The sequence below is a fragment of the Pristiophorus japonicus genome, chromosome 24, assembly GCF_044704955.1.
Source record: "Pristiophorus japonicus isolate sPriJap1 chromosome 24, sPriJap1.hap1, whole genome shotgun sequence".
Lineage (NCBI taxonomy): Eukaryota > Metazoa > Chordata > Chondrichthyes > Pristiophoridae > Pristiophorus > Pristiophorus japonicus.
In genome coordinates, this window is record NC_092000.1 from 19,924,233 (window position 1) to 19,940,579 (window position 16,347).

General features: G+C 53.8%; 1 protein-coding gene across 1 annotated transcript in view; it reads right to left on the reverse strand.

Moving 5' to 3' along the window:
* LOC139237829 (adhesion G protein-coupled receptor E2-like) overlaps positions 1 to 16,347 on the reverse strand; it is a 141,384-nt gene that overhangs the window by 10,567 nt on the left and 114,470 nt on the right. The window contains exons 13-14 of the mRNA XM_070867058.1: positions 10,959 to 11,050; positions 1,381 to 1,549 (exon numbers count right to left, since the gene is read on the reverse strand). Of these exons, the coding sequence (XP_070723159.1) occupies positions 1,381 to 1,549; positions 10,959 to 11,050 (261 nt within the window). The remainder of the gene's footprint in view (positions 1 to 1,380; positions 1,550 to 10,958; positions 11,051 to 16,347) is intronic.

Below are 16,347 nucleotides of genomic sequence, written 5' to 3' on the forward strand. Positions count from 1 at the left end.
TTGCAGACTGGCGCAATCCAAGGTCCAGGAATACCTGCTGAGGGACACACTAAAGATCGGTGCAGTCGCTGCAAAGGCACGATGGGGAAGGGCCAGAGTTTAAGGTCCTTCCGCCACGGTTAACCCAGGAGATGGAATCAGAACCCCCTCGGGTTGTTCTTGTTAATTTGCTTGTACACATAGAGCACCATGTACTGAAAAACACCTGTGTTGTGCCATGTATAATGAAAGTCTCTGCACTGTTTAATCATTTGTAATGAAATGTAAATGTATTCTCATCCGTTCCGTGTACTGCTTTTATCTGCATGGTGTTACATGTAACGTGATTGGTGATCGGTATTGAAATGTATTCTGGAATGTAATGTAAACCTGTTCCCATCTGCTCCATGTAATACCCTTATTTGCACAGTACTACATATAACGTGATTTAAGGATTGTACTAAACTGTACCTTGAAATGAAATGCACACTAGTGCATTGTATGGAACTGCTGTCAGCCTCCAAACCAATTGTATGGAATTGCTGACCGCAAGGGACTGAACTATTTTCCAATGTATTGTGAAAATTTTATATGAATAAAGTATATTTTTGGAAACAAAACCTCGAGTCTCATCGCCGAGAGCATGCAGAAATCAAGTGCAGGCAGTGGAAGGAGTGTGCGGCAAACCAGTCCCACCCACCCTTACCCTCAACCACTATCTGTCCCACCTGTGACAGGGACTGTGGTTCTCATAATGGACTGTTCAGCCACCTCATTTTTAGACTGGAAGCCAGTCTTCCTTGATCCCGAGGGACTGCCTATGATGATGATGGTGACACAGTCAATGCTGGGACACTCAGTCCTGTCACACATACATTGTGCATTACAGCACCATATGATGCCCTATGGTAAATTATCAGCTGTGGCTCAGTGGGCAGCACCCTCGCCTCTCCGTCTGAAGGTTGTGGGTTCAAGTTCCACTCCAGGGACTTGAGCTCAAAAATCTAGGCTGACACTCCAGTGCGGTGCTGAGGGAGTGCTGCACTGTCGGAGGTGCTGTCTTTTGAATGAGATGTTAAACCGAGGCCCCGTCTGCTCTCTCAGGTGAGCATAAAAGATCCTATGGCACTATTCCAAGAGGATTAGGAGAGTTATCCCTGGTATCCTGGGCCAATATTTATCACTCAAACAACATCCCTAAAACAGATTACCTGCTCATTATCACATTGCTGTTTGTGGGAGCTTGCTGTGCACAAATTGGCTGCTGTGTTTCCCACATTACAACAGTGACTGCACTCCAAAAGTATTTAATTGGCTGTACAAGCGCTTTGCGACATCAGGTGATCGTGAAAGGTCCTCTATAAATGCAAGTCTTTCTTTCTATGGTTCAATGACCCTTACCTGCTTGTTGGTGAGACAGTGCAGGATGAAAATGAATGCTCCCTGGAAGCTGTTAATTATGGTGAATATATAAGCCAGAGCGATGGTTCTGGCCTGGAAATGGAATATTCCAAATATCCAGGTACAGCCCAACAAAACCAACTGTGCGATCGCAGTGACAGTAAACATCCTGTAAAGGGCAAATGGAAAACGGAATCAAACATTTGACCATCAAGTAACTCCTGGCAGATACCAGCACCTAGAAAAGGTGTGGGGATTCTCTGGTGGGAGAGCAGTAGATACCCTGGGAGATGGGGCAAGCATTGGGAGACCAGCAGAGGGGAGGAGGTAGGTGATGGGAGTGGTATTTTAGGTATTGTGTCTTTAATACTCTTACGAATAACTCCACGAGGTCTAGTATTGTACTTGAGCTGTTGTGACCTTAGTCCCATTTATTGTAACTCCAGAATGAGGCACAAGCATGGTGGGCAGCCTTTTATACTGAGCCCTGCACACCTGTGCAGGTGACCCTCAGGCCTCCCACCGCAGTGCCCTCTGGTGGCACACATTATATGACCATACAGTTAGTATACATGGTCTACATACATGACAGGTATGGGGAAAGAGAGGGTCAGTAAGAATGCCAACAGAAGAGAAGAAGAATTCCAACATGAATGTAAGTAGAGAACTGACTTCAGTTAAGATGGAAGAAGCGTCTCAGTATAAACTGGGAGAACTGGAGGGGGTACAATGTGCGAGAGGGGGTGGGGAGTTGGATGGGGTACAGTGTGTGTGAGGGGGTGGGGAGTTGGATGGGATACAGTATGTGTGAGGGGGTGGGGAGTTGGATGGTATACAGTGTGTGTGTGAAGGGGTGGGGAGTTAGATGGGGTACAGTGTGTGTGAGGGTGGGGAGTTAGATGGGGTACAGTGTGTGTGAGGGGGTGAGGAGTTGGACGGAGTACAGTGTGTGTGAGGGAGTGAGGAGTTGGATGGGGTACAGTGTGTGTGAGGGGGTGAGGAGTTGGATGGGGTACAGTGTGTGTGAGGGTGGGGAGTTGGATGGGGTACAGTGTGTGTGAGGGGGTGGGGAGTTGGATGGGGTACAGTGTGTGTGAGGGTGGGGAGTTGGATGGGGTACAGTGTGTGTGAGGGAGTGAGGAGTTGGATGGGGTACAGTGTGTGTGAAGGGGTGGGGAGTTGGATGGGGTACAGTGTGTGTGTGAGGGTGGGGAGTTAGATGGGGTACAGTGTGTGTGAGGGAGTGAGGAGTTGGATGGGGTACAGTGTGTGTGAGGGGGTGGGGAGTTGGATGGGGTACACTGTGTGTGAGGGGGTGGGGAGTAGGATGGGGTACAGTGTGTGTGCGGGGGTGGGGAGTTGGATGGGGTACAGTGTGTGTGAGGGTGGGGAGTTGGATGGGGTACAGTGTGTGTGAGGGGGTGGGGAGTTAGATGGGGTACAGTGTGTGTGTGAGGGGGTGGGGAGTTGGATGGGGTACAGTGTGTGTGTGAGGGGGTGGGGAGTTGGATGGGGTACAGTGTGTGTGAGGGTGGGGAGTTGGATGGGGTACAGTGTGTGTGAGGGGGTGGGGAGTTGGATGGGGTACAGTGTGTGTGTGAGGGGGTGGGGAGTTGGATGGGGTACAGTGTGTGTGTGAAGGGGTGGGGAGTTGGATGGGGTACAGTGTGTGTGTGAGGGGGTGGGGAGTTAGATGGCGTACAGTGTGTGTGTGAGGGGGTGGGGAGTTGGATGGGGTACAGTGTGTGTGTGAGAGGGTGGGGAGTTGGATGGGGTACAGTGTGTGTGAGGGTGGGGAGTTGGATGGGGTACAGTGTGTGTGAGGGGGTGGGGAGCTAGATGCGGTACAGTGTGTGTGTGAGGGTGGGGAGTTGGATGGGGTATAGTGTGTGTGTGAGGGGGTGGGGAGTTGGATGGGGTACAGTGTGTGTGTGAGGGGGTGGGGAGTTGGATGGGGTACAGTGTGTGTGTGAGGGGGTGGGGAGTTGGATGGGGTACAGAGTGTGTGAGGGGGTGGGGAGTTGGATGGGGTACAGTGTGTGTGTGAGGGTGGGGAGTTGGATGGGGTATAGTGTGTGTGTGAGGGGGTGGGGAGTTAGATGGGGTACAGTGTGTGAGGGTGGTGAGTTAGATGGGGTATAGTGTGTGTGTGAGGGGGTGGGGAGTTGGGTGGGGTACAGTGTGTGTGTGAGGGGGTGGGGAGTTGGATGGGGTACAGTGTGTGTGAGGGGGTAGGGAGTTGGATGGGGTACAGTGTGTGTGTGAGGGTGGGGAGTTGGATGGGGTACAGTGTGTGTATGAGGGGTTGGGGAGTTAGATGGGGTACAGTGTGTGTGTGAGGGGGTGGGGAGTTAGATGGGGTACAGTGTGTGAGGGTGGGGAGTTGGATGGGGTACAGTGTGTGAGGGTGGGGAGTTGGATGGGGTACAGTGTGTGTGAGGGTGGGGAGTTAGATGGGGTACAGTGTGTGAGGGTGGGGAGTTGGATGGGGTACAGTGTGTGTGTGAGGATGGGGAGTTGGATGGGGTACAGTGTGTGAGGGTGGGGAGTTGGATGGGGTACAGTGTGTGTGAGGGGGTGGGGAGTTGGATGGGGTACAGTGTGTGTGAGGGGGTGGGGAATTGGATGGGGTATAGTGTGTGTGAGGGGGTGGAGAGTTGGATGGGGTACAGTGTGTGTGAGGGTGGGGAGTTGGATGGGGTACAGTGTGTGAGGGTGGGGAGTTGGATGGGGTACAGTGTGTGAGGGTGGGGAGTTGGATGGGGTACTGTGTGTGTGAGGGGGTGGGGAGTTTGATGGGGTATAGTGTGTGTGAGGGGGTGGAGAGTTGGATGGGGTACAGTGTGTGTGAGGGTGGGGAGTTGGATGGGGTACAGTGTGTGTGAGGGTGGGGAGTTAGATGGGGTACAGTGTGTGTGTGAGGGGGTGGGGAGTTAGATGGGGTACAGTGTGTGAGGGTGGGGAGTTGGATGGGGTACAGTGTGTGAGGGTGGGGAGTTGGATGGGGTACAATGTGTGTGAGGGTGGGGAGTTGGATGGGGTACATGGTGTGTGAGGGGGTGGGGAGTTGGATGGGGTACAGTGTGTGTGAGGGGGTGGAGAGTTGGATGGGGTACAGTGTGTGTGAGGGTGGGGAGTTGGATGGGGTACAGTATGTGTGAGGGTGGGGAGTTAGATGGGGTACAGTGTGTGAGGGTGGGGAGTTGGATGGGGTACACTGTGTGTGAGGGGGTGGGGAGTTGGATGGGGTACAGTGTGTGTGAGGGGGTGGGGAGTTGGATGGGGTACTGTGTGTGTGAGGGGGTGGGGAGTTGGATGGGGTACTGTGTGTGTGAGGGGGTGGGGAGTTGGATGGGGTACATTGTGTGTGAGGGGGTGGGGAGTTGGATGGGGTACTGTGTGAGTGAGGGGGTGGGGAGTTGGATGGGGTACAGTGTGTGTGTGAGGGGGTGGGGAGTTGGATGGGGTACAGTGTGTGTGCGGGGGTGGGGAGTTGGATGGGATACAGTGTGTGTGCGGGGGTGGGGAGTTAGATGGGGTACAGTGTATGAGGGTGGGGAGTTGGATGGGGTACACTGTGTGTGAGGGGGTGGGGAGTTAGATGGAGTACTGTGTGTGTGAGGGGGTGGGGAGTTGGATGGGGTACAGTGCGTGTGAGGGGGTGGGGAGTTGGATGGGGTACAGTGTGTGTGAGGGGGTGAGGAGTTGGATGGAGTACAGTGTGTGTGAGGGAGTGAGGAGTTGGATGGGGTACAGTGTGTGTGAGGGGGTGAGGAGTTGGATGGGGTACAGTGTGTGTGAGGGTGGGGAGTTGGATGGGGTACAGTGTGTGTGAGGGAGTGAGGAGTTGGATGGGGTACAGTGTGTGTGAAGGGGTGGGGAGTTGGATGGGGTACAGTGTGTGTGTGAGGGTGGGGAGTTAGATGGGGTACAGTGTGTGTGCGGGGGTGGGGAGTTGGATGGGGTACAGTGTGTGTGAGGGTGGGGAGTTGGATGGGGTACAGTGTGTGTGTGAGGGGGTGGGGAGTTGGATGGGGTACAGTGTGTGTGTGAAGGGGTGGGGAGTTGGATGGGGTACAGTGTGTGTGTGAGGGGGTGGGGAGTTAGATGGGGTACAGTGTGTGTGTGAGGGGGTGGGGAGTTGGATGGGGTACAGTGTGTGTGTGAGAGGGTGGGGAGTTGGATGGGGTACAGTGTGTGTGAGGGTGGGGAGTTGGATGGGGTACAGTGTGTGTGAGGGGGTGGGGAGTTAGATGCGGTACATTGTGTGTGTGAGGGTGGGGAGTTGGATGGGGTATAGTGTGTGTGTGAGGGGGTGGGGAGTTGGATGGGGTACAGTGTGTGTGTGAGGGGGTGGGGAGTTGGATGGCGTACAGTGTGTGTGTGAGGGGGTGGGGAGTTGGATGGGGTACAGTGTGTGTGAGGGGGTGGGGAGTTGGATGGGGTACAGTGTGTGTGTGAGGGTGGGGAGTTGGATGGGGTATAGTGTGTGTGAGGGGGTGGGGAGTTAGATGGGGTACAGTGTGTGAGGGTGGTGAGTTAGATGGGGTATAGTGTGTGTGTGAGGGGGTGGGGAGTTGGGTGGGGTACAGTATGTGTGTGAGGGGGTGGGGAGTTGGATGGGGTACAGTGTGTGTGAGGGGGTGGGGAGTTGGATGGGGTACAGTGTGTGTGTGAGGATGGGGAGTTGGATGGGGTACAGTGTGTGTATGAGGGGTTGGGGAGTTAGATGGGGTACAGTGTGTGTGTGAGGGGGTGGGGAGTTAGATGGGGTACAGTGTGTGAGGGTGGGGAGTTGGATGGGGTACAGTGTGTGAGGGTGGGGAGTTGGATGGGGTACAGTGTGTGTGAGGGTGGGGAGTTAGATGGGGTACAGTGTGTGAGGGTGGCGAGTTGGATGGGGTACAGTGTGTGTGTGAGGATGGGGAGTTGGATGGGGTACAGTGTGTGAGGGTGGGGAGTTGGATGGGGTACAGTGTGTGTGAGGGGGTGGGGAGTTGGATGGGGTACAGTGTGTGTGAGGGGGTGGGGAATTGGATGGGGTATAGTGTGTGTGAGGGGGTGGAGAGTTGGATGGGGTACAGTGTGTGTGAGGGTGGGGAGTTGGATGGGGTTCAGTGTGTGAGGGTGGGGAGTTGGATGGGGTACAGTGTGTGAGGGTGGGGAGTTGGATGGGGTACTGTGTGTGTGAGGGGGTGGGGAGTTTGATGGGGTATAGTTATTGTGAGGGGGTGGAGAGTTGGATGGGGTACAGTGTGTGTGAGGGTGGGGAGTTGGATGGGGTACAGTGTGTGTGAGGGTGGGGAGTTAGATGGGGTACAGTGTGTGTGTGAGGGGGTGGGGAGTTAGATGGGGTACAGTGTGTGAGGGTGGGGAGTTGGATGGGGTACAGTGTGTGAGGGTGGGGAGTTGGATGGGGTACAATGTGTGTGAGGGTGGGGAGTTAGATGGGGTACAGTGTGTGAGGGTGGGGAGTTGGATGGGGTACAGTGTGTGTGAGGGGGTGGGGAGTTGGATGGGGTATAGTGTGTGTGAGGGGGTGGAGAGTTGGATGGGGTACAGTGTGTGTGAGAGTGGGGAGTTGGATGGGGTACATTTGTGTGAGGGTGGGGAGTTAGATGGGGTACAGTGTGTGAGGGTGGGGAGTTGGATGGGGTACACTGTGTGTGAGGGGGTGGGGAATTGGATGGGGTACAGTGTGTGTGAGGGGGTGAGGAGTTGGATGGGGTACAGTGTGTGAGGGTGGGGAGTTGGATGGGGTACAGTGTGTGTGAGGGGGTGGGGAGTTGGATGGGGTACTGTGTGTGTGAGGGGGTGGGGAGTTGGATGGGGTACATTGTGTGTGAGGGGGTGGGGAGTTGGATGGGGTACTGTGTATGTGAGGGGGTGGGGAGTTGGATGGGGTACAGTGTGTGTGTGAGGGGGTGGGGAGTTGGATGGGGTACAGTGTGTGTGCGGCGGTGGGGAGTTGGATGGGGTACAGTGTGTGTGCGGGGGTGGGGAGTTAGATGGGGTACAGTGTATGAGGGTGGGGAGTTGGATGGGGTACACTGTGTGTGAGAGGGTGGGGAGTTAGATGGGGTACAGTGTGTGTGAGGGGGTGAGGAGTTGGATGGGGTACAGTGTGTGTGAGGGGGTGAGGAGTTGGATGGGGTACAGTGTGTGTGAGGGTGGGGAGTTGGATGGGGTACAGTGTGTGTGAGGGAGTGAGGAGTTGGATGGGGTACAGTGTGTGTGAAGGGGTGGGGAGTTGGATGGGGTACAGTGTGTGTGTGAGGGTGGGGAGTTAGATGGGGTACAGTGTGTGTGCGGGGGTGGGGAGTTGGATGGGGTACAGTGTGTGTGAGGGTGGGGAGTTGGATGGGGTACAGTGTGTGTGAGGGGATGGGGAGTTAGATGGGGTACAGTGTGTGTGTGAGGGGGTGGGGAGTTGGATGGGGTACAGTGTGTGTGTGAGGGGGTGGGGAGTTGGATGGGGTACAGTGTGTGTGAGGGTGGGGAGTTGGATGGGGTACAGTGTGTGTGAGGGGGTGGGGAATTGGATGGGGTACAGTGTGTGTGAGGGGGTGGGGAGTTAGATGGGGTACAGTGTGTGTGTGAGGGGGTGGGGAGTTAGATGGGGTACAGTGTGTGTGTGGGTGGGGAGTTGGATGGGGTATAGTGTGTGTGTGAGGGGGTGGGGAGTTGGATGGGGTACAGTGTATGTGTGAGGGGGTGGGGAGTTGGATGGGGTACAGTGTGTGTGTGAGGGGGTGGGGAGTTGGATGGGGTACAGTGTGTGTGAGGGGGTGGGGAGTTGGATGGGGTACAGTGTGTGTGTGAGGGTGGGGAGTTGGATGGGGTATAGTGTGTGTGTGAGGAGGTGGGGAGTTAGATGGGGTACAGTGTGTGAGGGTTGTGAGTTAGATGGGGTATAGTGTGTGTGTGAGGGGGTGGGGAGTTGGGTGGGGTACAGTGTGTGTGTGAGGGGGTGGGGAGTTGGATGGGGTACAGTGTGTGTGAGGAGGTGGGGAGTTGGATGGGGTACAGTTTGTGTGTGAGGATGGGGAGTTGGATGGGGTACAGTGTGTGTATGAGGGGTTGGGGAGCTAGATGGGATACAGTGTGTGTGTGAGGGGGTGGGGAGTTAGATGGGGTACAGTGTGTGAGGGTGGGGAGTTGGATGGGGTACAGTGTGTGAGGGTGGGGAGTTGGATGGGGTACAGTGTGTGTGAGGGTGGGGAGTTAGATGGGGTACAGTGTGTGAGGGTGGGGAGTTGGATGGGGTACAGTGTGTGTGTGAGGATGGGGAGTTGGATGGGGTACAGTTTGTGAGGGTGGGGAGTTGGATGGGGTACAGTGTGTGTGAGGGGGTGGGGAGTTGGATGGGGTACAGTGTGTGTGAGGGGGTGGGGAATTAGATGGGGTATAGTGTGTGTGAGGGGGTGGAGAGTTGGATGGGGTACAGTGTGTGTGAGGGTGGGGAGTTGGATGGGGTACAGTGTGTGAGGATGGGGAGTTGGATGGGGTACAGTGTGTGAGGGTGGGGAGTTGGATGGGGTACTGTGTGTGTGAGGGGGTGGGGAGTTTGATGGGGTATAGTGTGTGTGAGGGGGTGGAGAGTTGGATGGGGTACAGTGTGTGTGAGGGTGGGGAGTTGGATGGGGTACAGTGTGTGTGAGGGTGGGGAGTTAGATGGGGTACAGTGTGTGTGTGAGGGGGTGGGGAGTTAGATGGGGTACAGTGTGTGAGGGTGGGGAGTTGGATGGGGTACAGTGTGTGAGGGTGGGGAGTTGGATGGGGTACAATGTGTGTGAGGGTGGGGAGTTAGATGGGGTACAGTGTGTGAGGGTGGGGAGTTGGATGGGGTACAGTGTGTGTGAGGGGGTGGGGAGTTGGATGGGGTATAGTGTGTGTGAGAGGGTGGGGAGTTGGATGGGGTACAGTGTGTGTGAGGGGGTGGGGAGTTGGATGGGGTACAGTGTGTGTGAGGGGGGGTGGGGAGTTGGATGGGGTACAGTATGTGTGAGGGTGGGGAGTTAGATGGGGTACAGTGTGTGAGGGTGCGGAGTTGGATGGGGTACACTGTGTGTGAGGGGGTGGGGAGTTGGATGGGGTACAGTGTGTGTGAGGGGGTGGGGAGTTGGATGGGGTACAATGTGTGAGGGTGGGGAGTTGGATGGGGTACTGTGTATGTGAGGGGGTGGGGAGTTAGATGGGGTACTGTGATTGTGAGGGGGTGGGGAGTTGGATGGGGTACAGTGTGTGTGAGCGGGTGGGGAGTTGGATGGGGTACTGTGTATGTGAGGGGGTGGGGAGTTGGATGGGGTACATTGTGTGTGAGGGGGTGGGGAGTTGGATGGGGTACTGTGTGTGTGAGGGGGTGGGGAGTTGGATGGGGTACAGTGTGTGTGTGAGGGGGTGGGGAGTTGGATGGGGTACAGTGTGTGTGCGGGGGTGGGGAGTTGGATGGGGTACAGTGTGTGTGCGGGGGTGGGGAGTTAGATGGGGTACAGTGTATGAGGGTGGGGAGTTGGATGGGGTACACTGTGTGTGAGAGAGTGGGGAGTTAGATGAAGTACTGTGTGTGTGAGGGGGTGGGGAGTTGGATGGGGTACAGTGTGTGTGAGGGGGTGGGGAGTTGGATGGGGTACAGTGTGTGTGAGGGTGGGGAGTTGGATGGGGTACAGTGTGTGTGAGGGGGTGGGGAGTTGGATGGGGTACAGTGTGTGTGTGAGGGTGGGGAGTTGGATGAGGTACAGTGTGTGTGAGGGGGTGGGTAGTTGGATGGGGTAGAGTGTGTGTGTGAGGGTGGGGAGTTGGATGGGGTACAGTGTGTGTGAGGATGGGGAGTTAGATGGGGTTCTGTGTGTGAGGGGGTGGGGAGTTGGATGGGGTACAGTGTGTGTGAGGGGGTGGGGAGTTGGATGAGGTACAGTGTGTGTGTGAGGGTTGGGAGTTGGATGAGGTACAGTGTGTGTGTGAGGGGGTGGGAAGTTGGATTGTTTCATGAGGAAAGATGAGAGTTTGCAGCCAAGCGAGGTGATGAGTAAGCTGTAACCTCAGAGAGATACACTGTAGTAAGTAGTACAGGAAGGGTGACCCCGTTAATAGATCGATATCAGTAAGCTACTCTTCACACAATGAGTGATCAATACATGGCGTAGACCCCTGTGTGGAATCCTGGAGCACAAAGCCTGAATCCATTGGAGAATCAGTCGCATGCCAGGAATGGTGGACAGTCGGATTTCTCGGAATCAGTGAGCTAAATGGGCCAAATGTCCTCCCTCGCCTGTATCTATTTGGGAGCTTGTGTAACTGAAGTGACCTCACTAAATAGGAAACAAATCCCTCAGCCCACATTCAGCACAGCCCACATTCCAATCGTCAATTTATTAGAATGCCCAAAATCAGCTGCCAGTGACTGTGATACAGTAAATGTAACGTGGGTCGCTGGGCCCTCGAGTTACAGACATTGGAGTTCGCCCAATGTTGGGGTTGTATCCAAGTGGCTTAGAATAATATTATCTAAACTCAAGGTGCAGAAATCCCAAGGACGTTCGTTGAATAAAGGAATAGTGTGGTGTGTGATCCAGTACCTGATTTTGCTTAAAAACGCGAGATCCATATTGATGGTGTGAAACTTCTGCATCAGTTTCCATATCGTCAAGATGAGGAAAAAAAGGTTTGCCTACAAAGCATTGAGAGTAAAAGTTAGAGATGAGTTATAATTCTCTACAATAGTGTGTGTTTGTGTGTGAGTGAGTGATTGTACGTGTATGTATATGAGTTATTGTGTGTGTGTGTGTGCATGTGTGTGTGTGTGTGTGTGTGCATGTGTTGTGTGTGCGTGTGGTGTACATGTGAGTGAGTGTGTGATTTTATCTGTATGTATATGAGTTATTGTGTGTGTGTGTGCATGTGTGTGTGTGTTGTGTGTGCGCATGGTGTACATGTGAGTGAGTGTGTGATTTTATCTGTATGTATATGAGTTATTGTGTGTGTGTGCATGTGTGTGTCTGTGTTGTGTGTGTGTGTGGTGTACATGTGAGTGAGTGTGTGATTGTATCTGTATGTATGTGAGTTAGTGTGCGTGAGTGTGCATTTGTGTGTAAAAGTGTATGTGTATGAGTTATAGTGTGTGTGTGCATGTGTGTGATTGTGTGGGTACGTGTGTGCGTGCGTGTTTGTGTGTGTGTGGGTGCGTATGTGGCTGTGTATGTGTAAGTGTGCGTGTGTGTGTGGTGTGTGTGGTGTGTGTGAGTGTGCATACATACATACATTGTGTATACATATATATATAAGGTGTGAGTGGTGGCTTAGTGATACCAGTCTCTGAGTCAGCAGGTTATGGGTTGAAGTCCCACTTCAGAGACTTAAGCACTTAATCCATGCTGACATTTATGCAGTGTCTTTCACAACCTCAGGTGCTTTACAGCCAATGAAGTACTTTCTGAAGTGGTCAACAACCAAAGTTTTAAAAAATTGGTTGAAGGTTTAGAGGGGATTTGAGGAAACATTTTTTCACCGAGAGGGTGGTGGGGGTCTGGAATTCGCTGCCTGAAAGAGTAGTAGAGGCAGAAACTCTCACCACATTTAAAAAGTACTTGGGTGTGCACCTGAAGTGACGTAACCTACAGGGTTATGGACCAAGAGGTGGAAAGTGGGATTAGGCTGGATAGCTCTTTGTCGGCCGGCACGGACACGATGGGCCGAAATGGCCTCCTTCCATGCTGTAAATTTCTATGGTTCTATGAAAGTTGCTGACCTGTGCTCATTGACCCAGTTCCTGCCGCTCACTCTTGTCGACAAAGGTGTTGCCATGCTGCATGACCAGCTTGCTGCCACAAGAGGGCCTCAGCGAACAACTGAATCAGCGAGTTCCCTCTAGTGGTGGAAACAGCTACTGCAGCACTTTGTATTTACTCACTGATTCGTACCTGGGGTTTGTGCACAATGTGTGTCCTCAGGATTGGGCAGAAGTGCAGACTGCATTGTGGAAATCTTATTCAAGCTATGGTGAGTGGGGGGGGGGGGGGGAAACCCCATGACTGGCAAAACCCAAACAAGGACGGTCTTAAAGGGACAGTCCACCTATCGGTACCACTCTTTGCAGTCTGGGCCATTATGAAAGTCGTGGGTTGATGTGCTTTTCTCTATTTTTTGAATACTGATGGCTCTCCTGGTGATTGGAAGGCAAACTTGTCCGGTGGCCAAAAATCCGGCACAGACACGACAGACAGAATCAGAGAATCAGAGAAATTCACAGCACGGAAGGAGGCCATTTCGGCCCATCATGTCCGTGTCAGCCGACAAAGAGCTATCCAGCCTAATCCCACTTTCCCGCTCTTGGTCCGCAGCCCTGCAGGTTACGGCACTTCAAGTGCACATCCAAGTACTTTTTAAATGTGGTGAGGGTTTCTGCCTCTACCACCCTTTCAGGCAGTGAGTTCCAGACCCCCACCGCCCTCTGGGTGAGAAAAGTTCCCCTCAAATCCCCTCTAAACCTTCGACCAATTACTTTAAATCTATGCCCCCTGTTTGTTGACCCCTCTGCTAATAGGTCCTTCCTATCCACTTTATCCAGGCCCCTCATAATTTGATACACCTCAATAAGGTCTCCCCTCAGCCTCCCCTGTTCCAAAGAAACCAACCCCAGCCTATCCAATCTTTCCTCATAGCTAAAATTCTCCAGTCCAGGCAACACCCTCGTAAATCTCCTCTGTAGCCTCTCTCGTGCAATCACATCCTTCATGTATTGTGGTGACCAGAACTGCACGCAGTACTCCAGCTGTGGCCTAACTAGTGTTTTATACAATTCAAGCATAACCCCCCCCACCCCCCTACTACTCTTGTATTGGCCTTCTTCAGTGTTGTAAATTTCTATAATTCTATGAATACAATATGGCTCTCCTGCCCGAGGCAACTGTAAGGAAGTGACCTGTGGTGTCCCTGAATGATCTGTGCGGGGGCCTCAACTATTCACTATCTTCATCAATGACTTAGATAACGCAACATGCCCAAGTTTTCCAACGACACAAAGATTAGTGGCATGTAGTGCAGATGGGAGCAGAAAAATAACGAAGGGACTTTGACAGATTACGTGAGTGGGGAAAACAGCGGCAAATGGATTTCAACGCACATAAAGTATGAGATCAGGGGAAGGGAGCAGGGGAGTTATCCCCGGTGTCCTGGCAAATATTTATCCCTCAATCAACATCACTAATACAGATTATCCAATCATTGCTGTTTGTGGGAGCTTGCTTTGCGCAAATTGGCCAACATGTTGCCCACAGTACAACAGTGACTACACTTCAAAAAGTATTCCATTGGCTGTACAGCGCTTTGCGGCATCCGGTGGTCGTGGAATTACGTGATCAGATCAGCCATGATCTTATTGAATGGCGGAGCAGGCTCGAGGCGCCATATGGCCTACTCCTGCTCTTAATTTTTATGTTCTTATGGCAGACGCTATATAAACGCACATCTTTCTTTGCTTTCATTGAATGGTGGAACAGGCTCGTGGGGCTGAATGGCCTCCTCCTGTTGCTAGGTATCATGTGGTGAAGAGTATTCAAAGACCAGGCCCTCAAATCTACCACCAAGCTCATGGTCTACAGGGCTGTAGTGATAACCGCCCTCCTGTATGGCTCAGAGATGTGGACCATGTACAGTAGACACCTCAAATCGCTGGAGAAATACCACCAATGATGTCTCCGCAAGATCCTGAAAATCCCCTGGGAGGACAGATGCACCAACATTAGCGTCCTCGACCAGGCCAACATCCCCAGCATTGAAGCACTGACCACACTCTACCAGCTCCGTTGGGCAGGCCACATTGTTTGCATGCCCGACACAAGACTCCCAAAGCAAGCGCTCTACTCGGAACTCCTACAAGGCAAATGAGCCCCAGGTGGGCAAAGGAAACGTTTCAAGGAGACCCTCAAAGCCTCCCTGATAAAGTGCAACATCCCCACTGACACCTGGAAGTCCCTGGCCAAAGACCGCGCTAACTGGAGGAAGTGCATCCGGGAGGATGCTGAGCACCTCGAATCTCGTCGCCGAGAGCATGCAGAAATCAAGCGCAGGCAGCGGAAGGAGCGTGCGGCAAACCAGTCCCACCCTCCCTTTCCCTCGACCACTGTCTGTCCCACCTGTGACAGAGAGTGTATTGGACTGTACAGTCACCTGAGAACTCACTTTCAGAGGGGGTTAGACAGGTTAGATGCAGGAAGAATGTTCCCAATGTTGGTGAAGTCCAGAACCAGAGGTCACAGTCTAAGGATAAGGGGTAAGCCATTTAGGACCGAGATGCGGAGGAACTTCTTCACCCAGAGAGTGGTGAACCTGTGGAATTCTCTACCACAGAAAGTTGTTGAGGCCAATTCACTAAATATATTCAAAAAGGAGTTAGATGAGGTCCTTACTACTAGGGGGATCAAGGGGTATGGCGAGAAAGCAGGAATGGGGTACTGAAGTTGAATGTTCAGCCATGAACTCATTGAATGGCGGTGCAGGCTAGAAGGGCCGAATGGCCTACTCCTGCACCTATTTTCTATGTTTCTATGTTTCTATGTTTCCTCGATTCGAGGGACTGCCTATGATGACAATGATGATGATGGGTGATGACACAGTGTCTGACTTGTTTATCCGCTCCACAGTGATGCGGTGGATGGGAATCAGTCGGGCGTGTGAGTGTTTCCAGAATCGGGGAAGATGCAGAAATTTGGGGGGGCGACGGGGGGGAGAGGAAAGGATCAGTGACCGGGAGCAGGCATCCTGGTGAGTATCAGCCCATCCCCAAGGGTGCTGGGTCCACTGGGGCTGTGTGCATGGTTTGGACCAGCACAGACCGGGTGTCAAACGTAGGACCAAGTCAGCGGCTCACTGACTAAACTCACCGAATCATCCTCCGCATTTTGCTTGTCTCCCAAGCTCCGCCCCTTGCCTCAGCTCATCTGCTGCTGAAGCCCTCATCCGTGCCCCTGTTACCTCCAGGCTCAGCGATTCCAATGCTCCCCTGGCCGGCCTCCCACCCTGCTCCCCTCCGTAAATCTCAGCTCATCCAAAACTCGTACCCTCACTCGCACCAAGTCCCGCTCACCCATCACCCTCTGTGCTCGCTGCCCCGTGTCCTAACTCGCACCAAGTCCCGCTCACCCATCACCCCCTGTGCTCGCTGCCCGTGTCCTAACTCGCACCAAGTCCCGCTCACCCATCACCTCCTGTGCTCGCTGCCCTGTGTCCTAACTCGCACCAAGTCCCGCTCACCCATCGCCCCTGTGCTCGCTGCCCTGTGTCCTAACTCGCACCAAGTCCCGCTCACCCATCACCTCCTGTGCTCGCTGCCCTGTGTCCTAACTCGCACCAAGTCCCGCTCACCCATCGCCCCTGTGCTCGCTGCCCTGTGTCCTAACTCGCACCAAGTCCCGCTCACCCATCGCCCCTGTGCTCGCTGCCCTGTGTCCTAACTCGCACCAAGTCCCACTCACCCATCACCCCCTGTGCTCGCTGCCCTGTGTCCTAACTCGCACCAAGTCCCGCTCACCCATCGCCCCTGTGCTCGCTGCCCTGTGTCCTAACTCGCACCAAGTCCCACTCACCCATCACCCCCCTGTGCTCGCTGCCCTGTGTCCTAACTTGCACCAAGTCCCGCTCACCCATCGCCCCTGTGCTCGCTGCCCTGTGTCCTAACTCGCACCAAGTTCCGCTCACCCATCACCACCTGTGCTCGCTGCCCCATGTCCTAACTTGCACCGGGTCCCGCTCACCCATCACCCCCCTGTGCTCGCTGCCCTGTGTCCTAACTTGCACCAAGTCCCGCTCACCCATCACCCCCTGTGCTCGCTGCCCCATGTCCTAACTCGCATCAAGTCCTGCTCATCCATCAGCCCTTGTGCTCACTGACCGACACTGGTTCCCGGGCAAGCAACGCCTCACTTTTAAAATTCTCATCCCTGTGTTCGAATCCCTCCATGGCCTCACCCC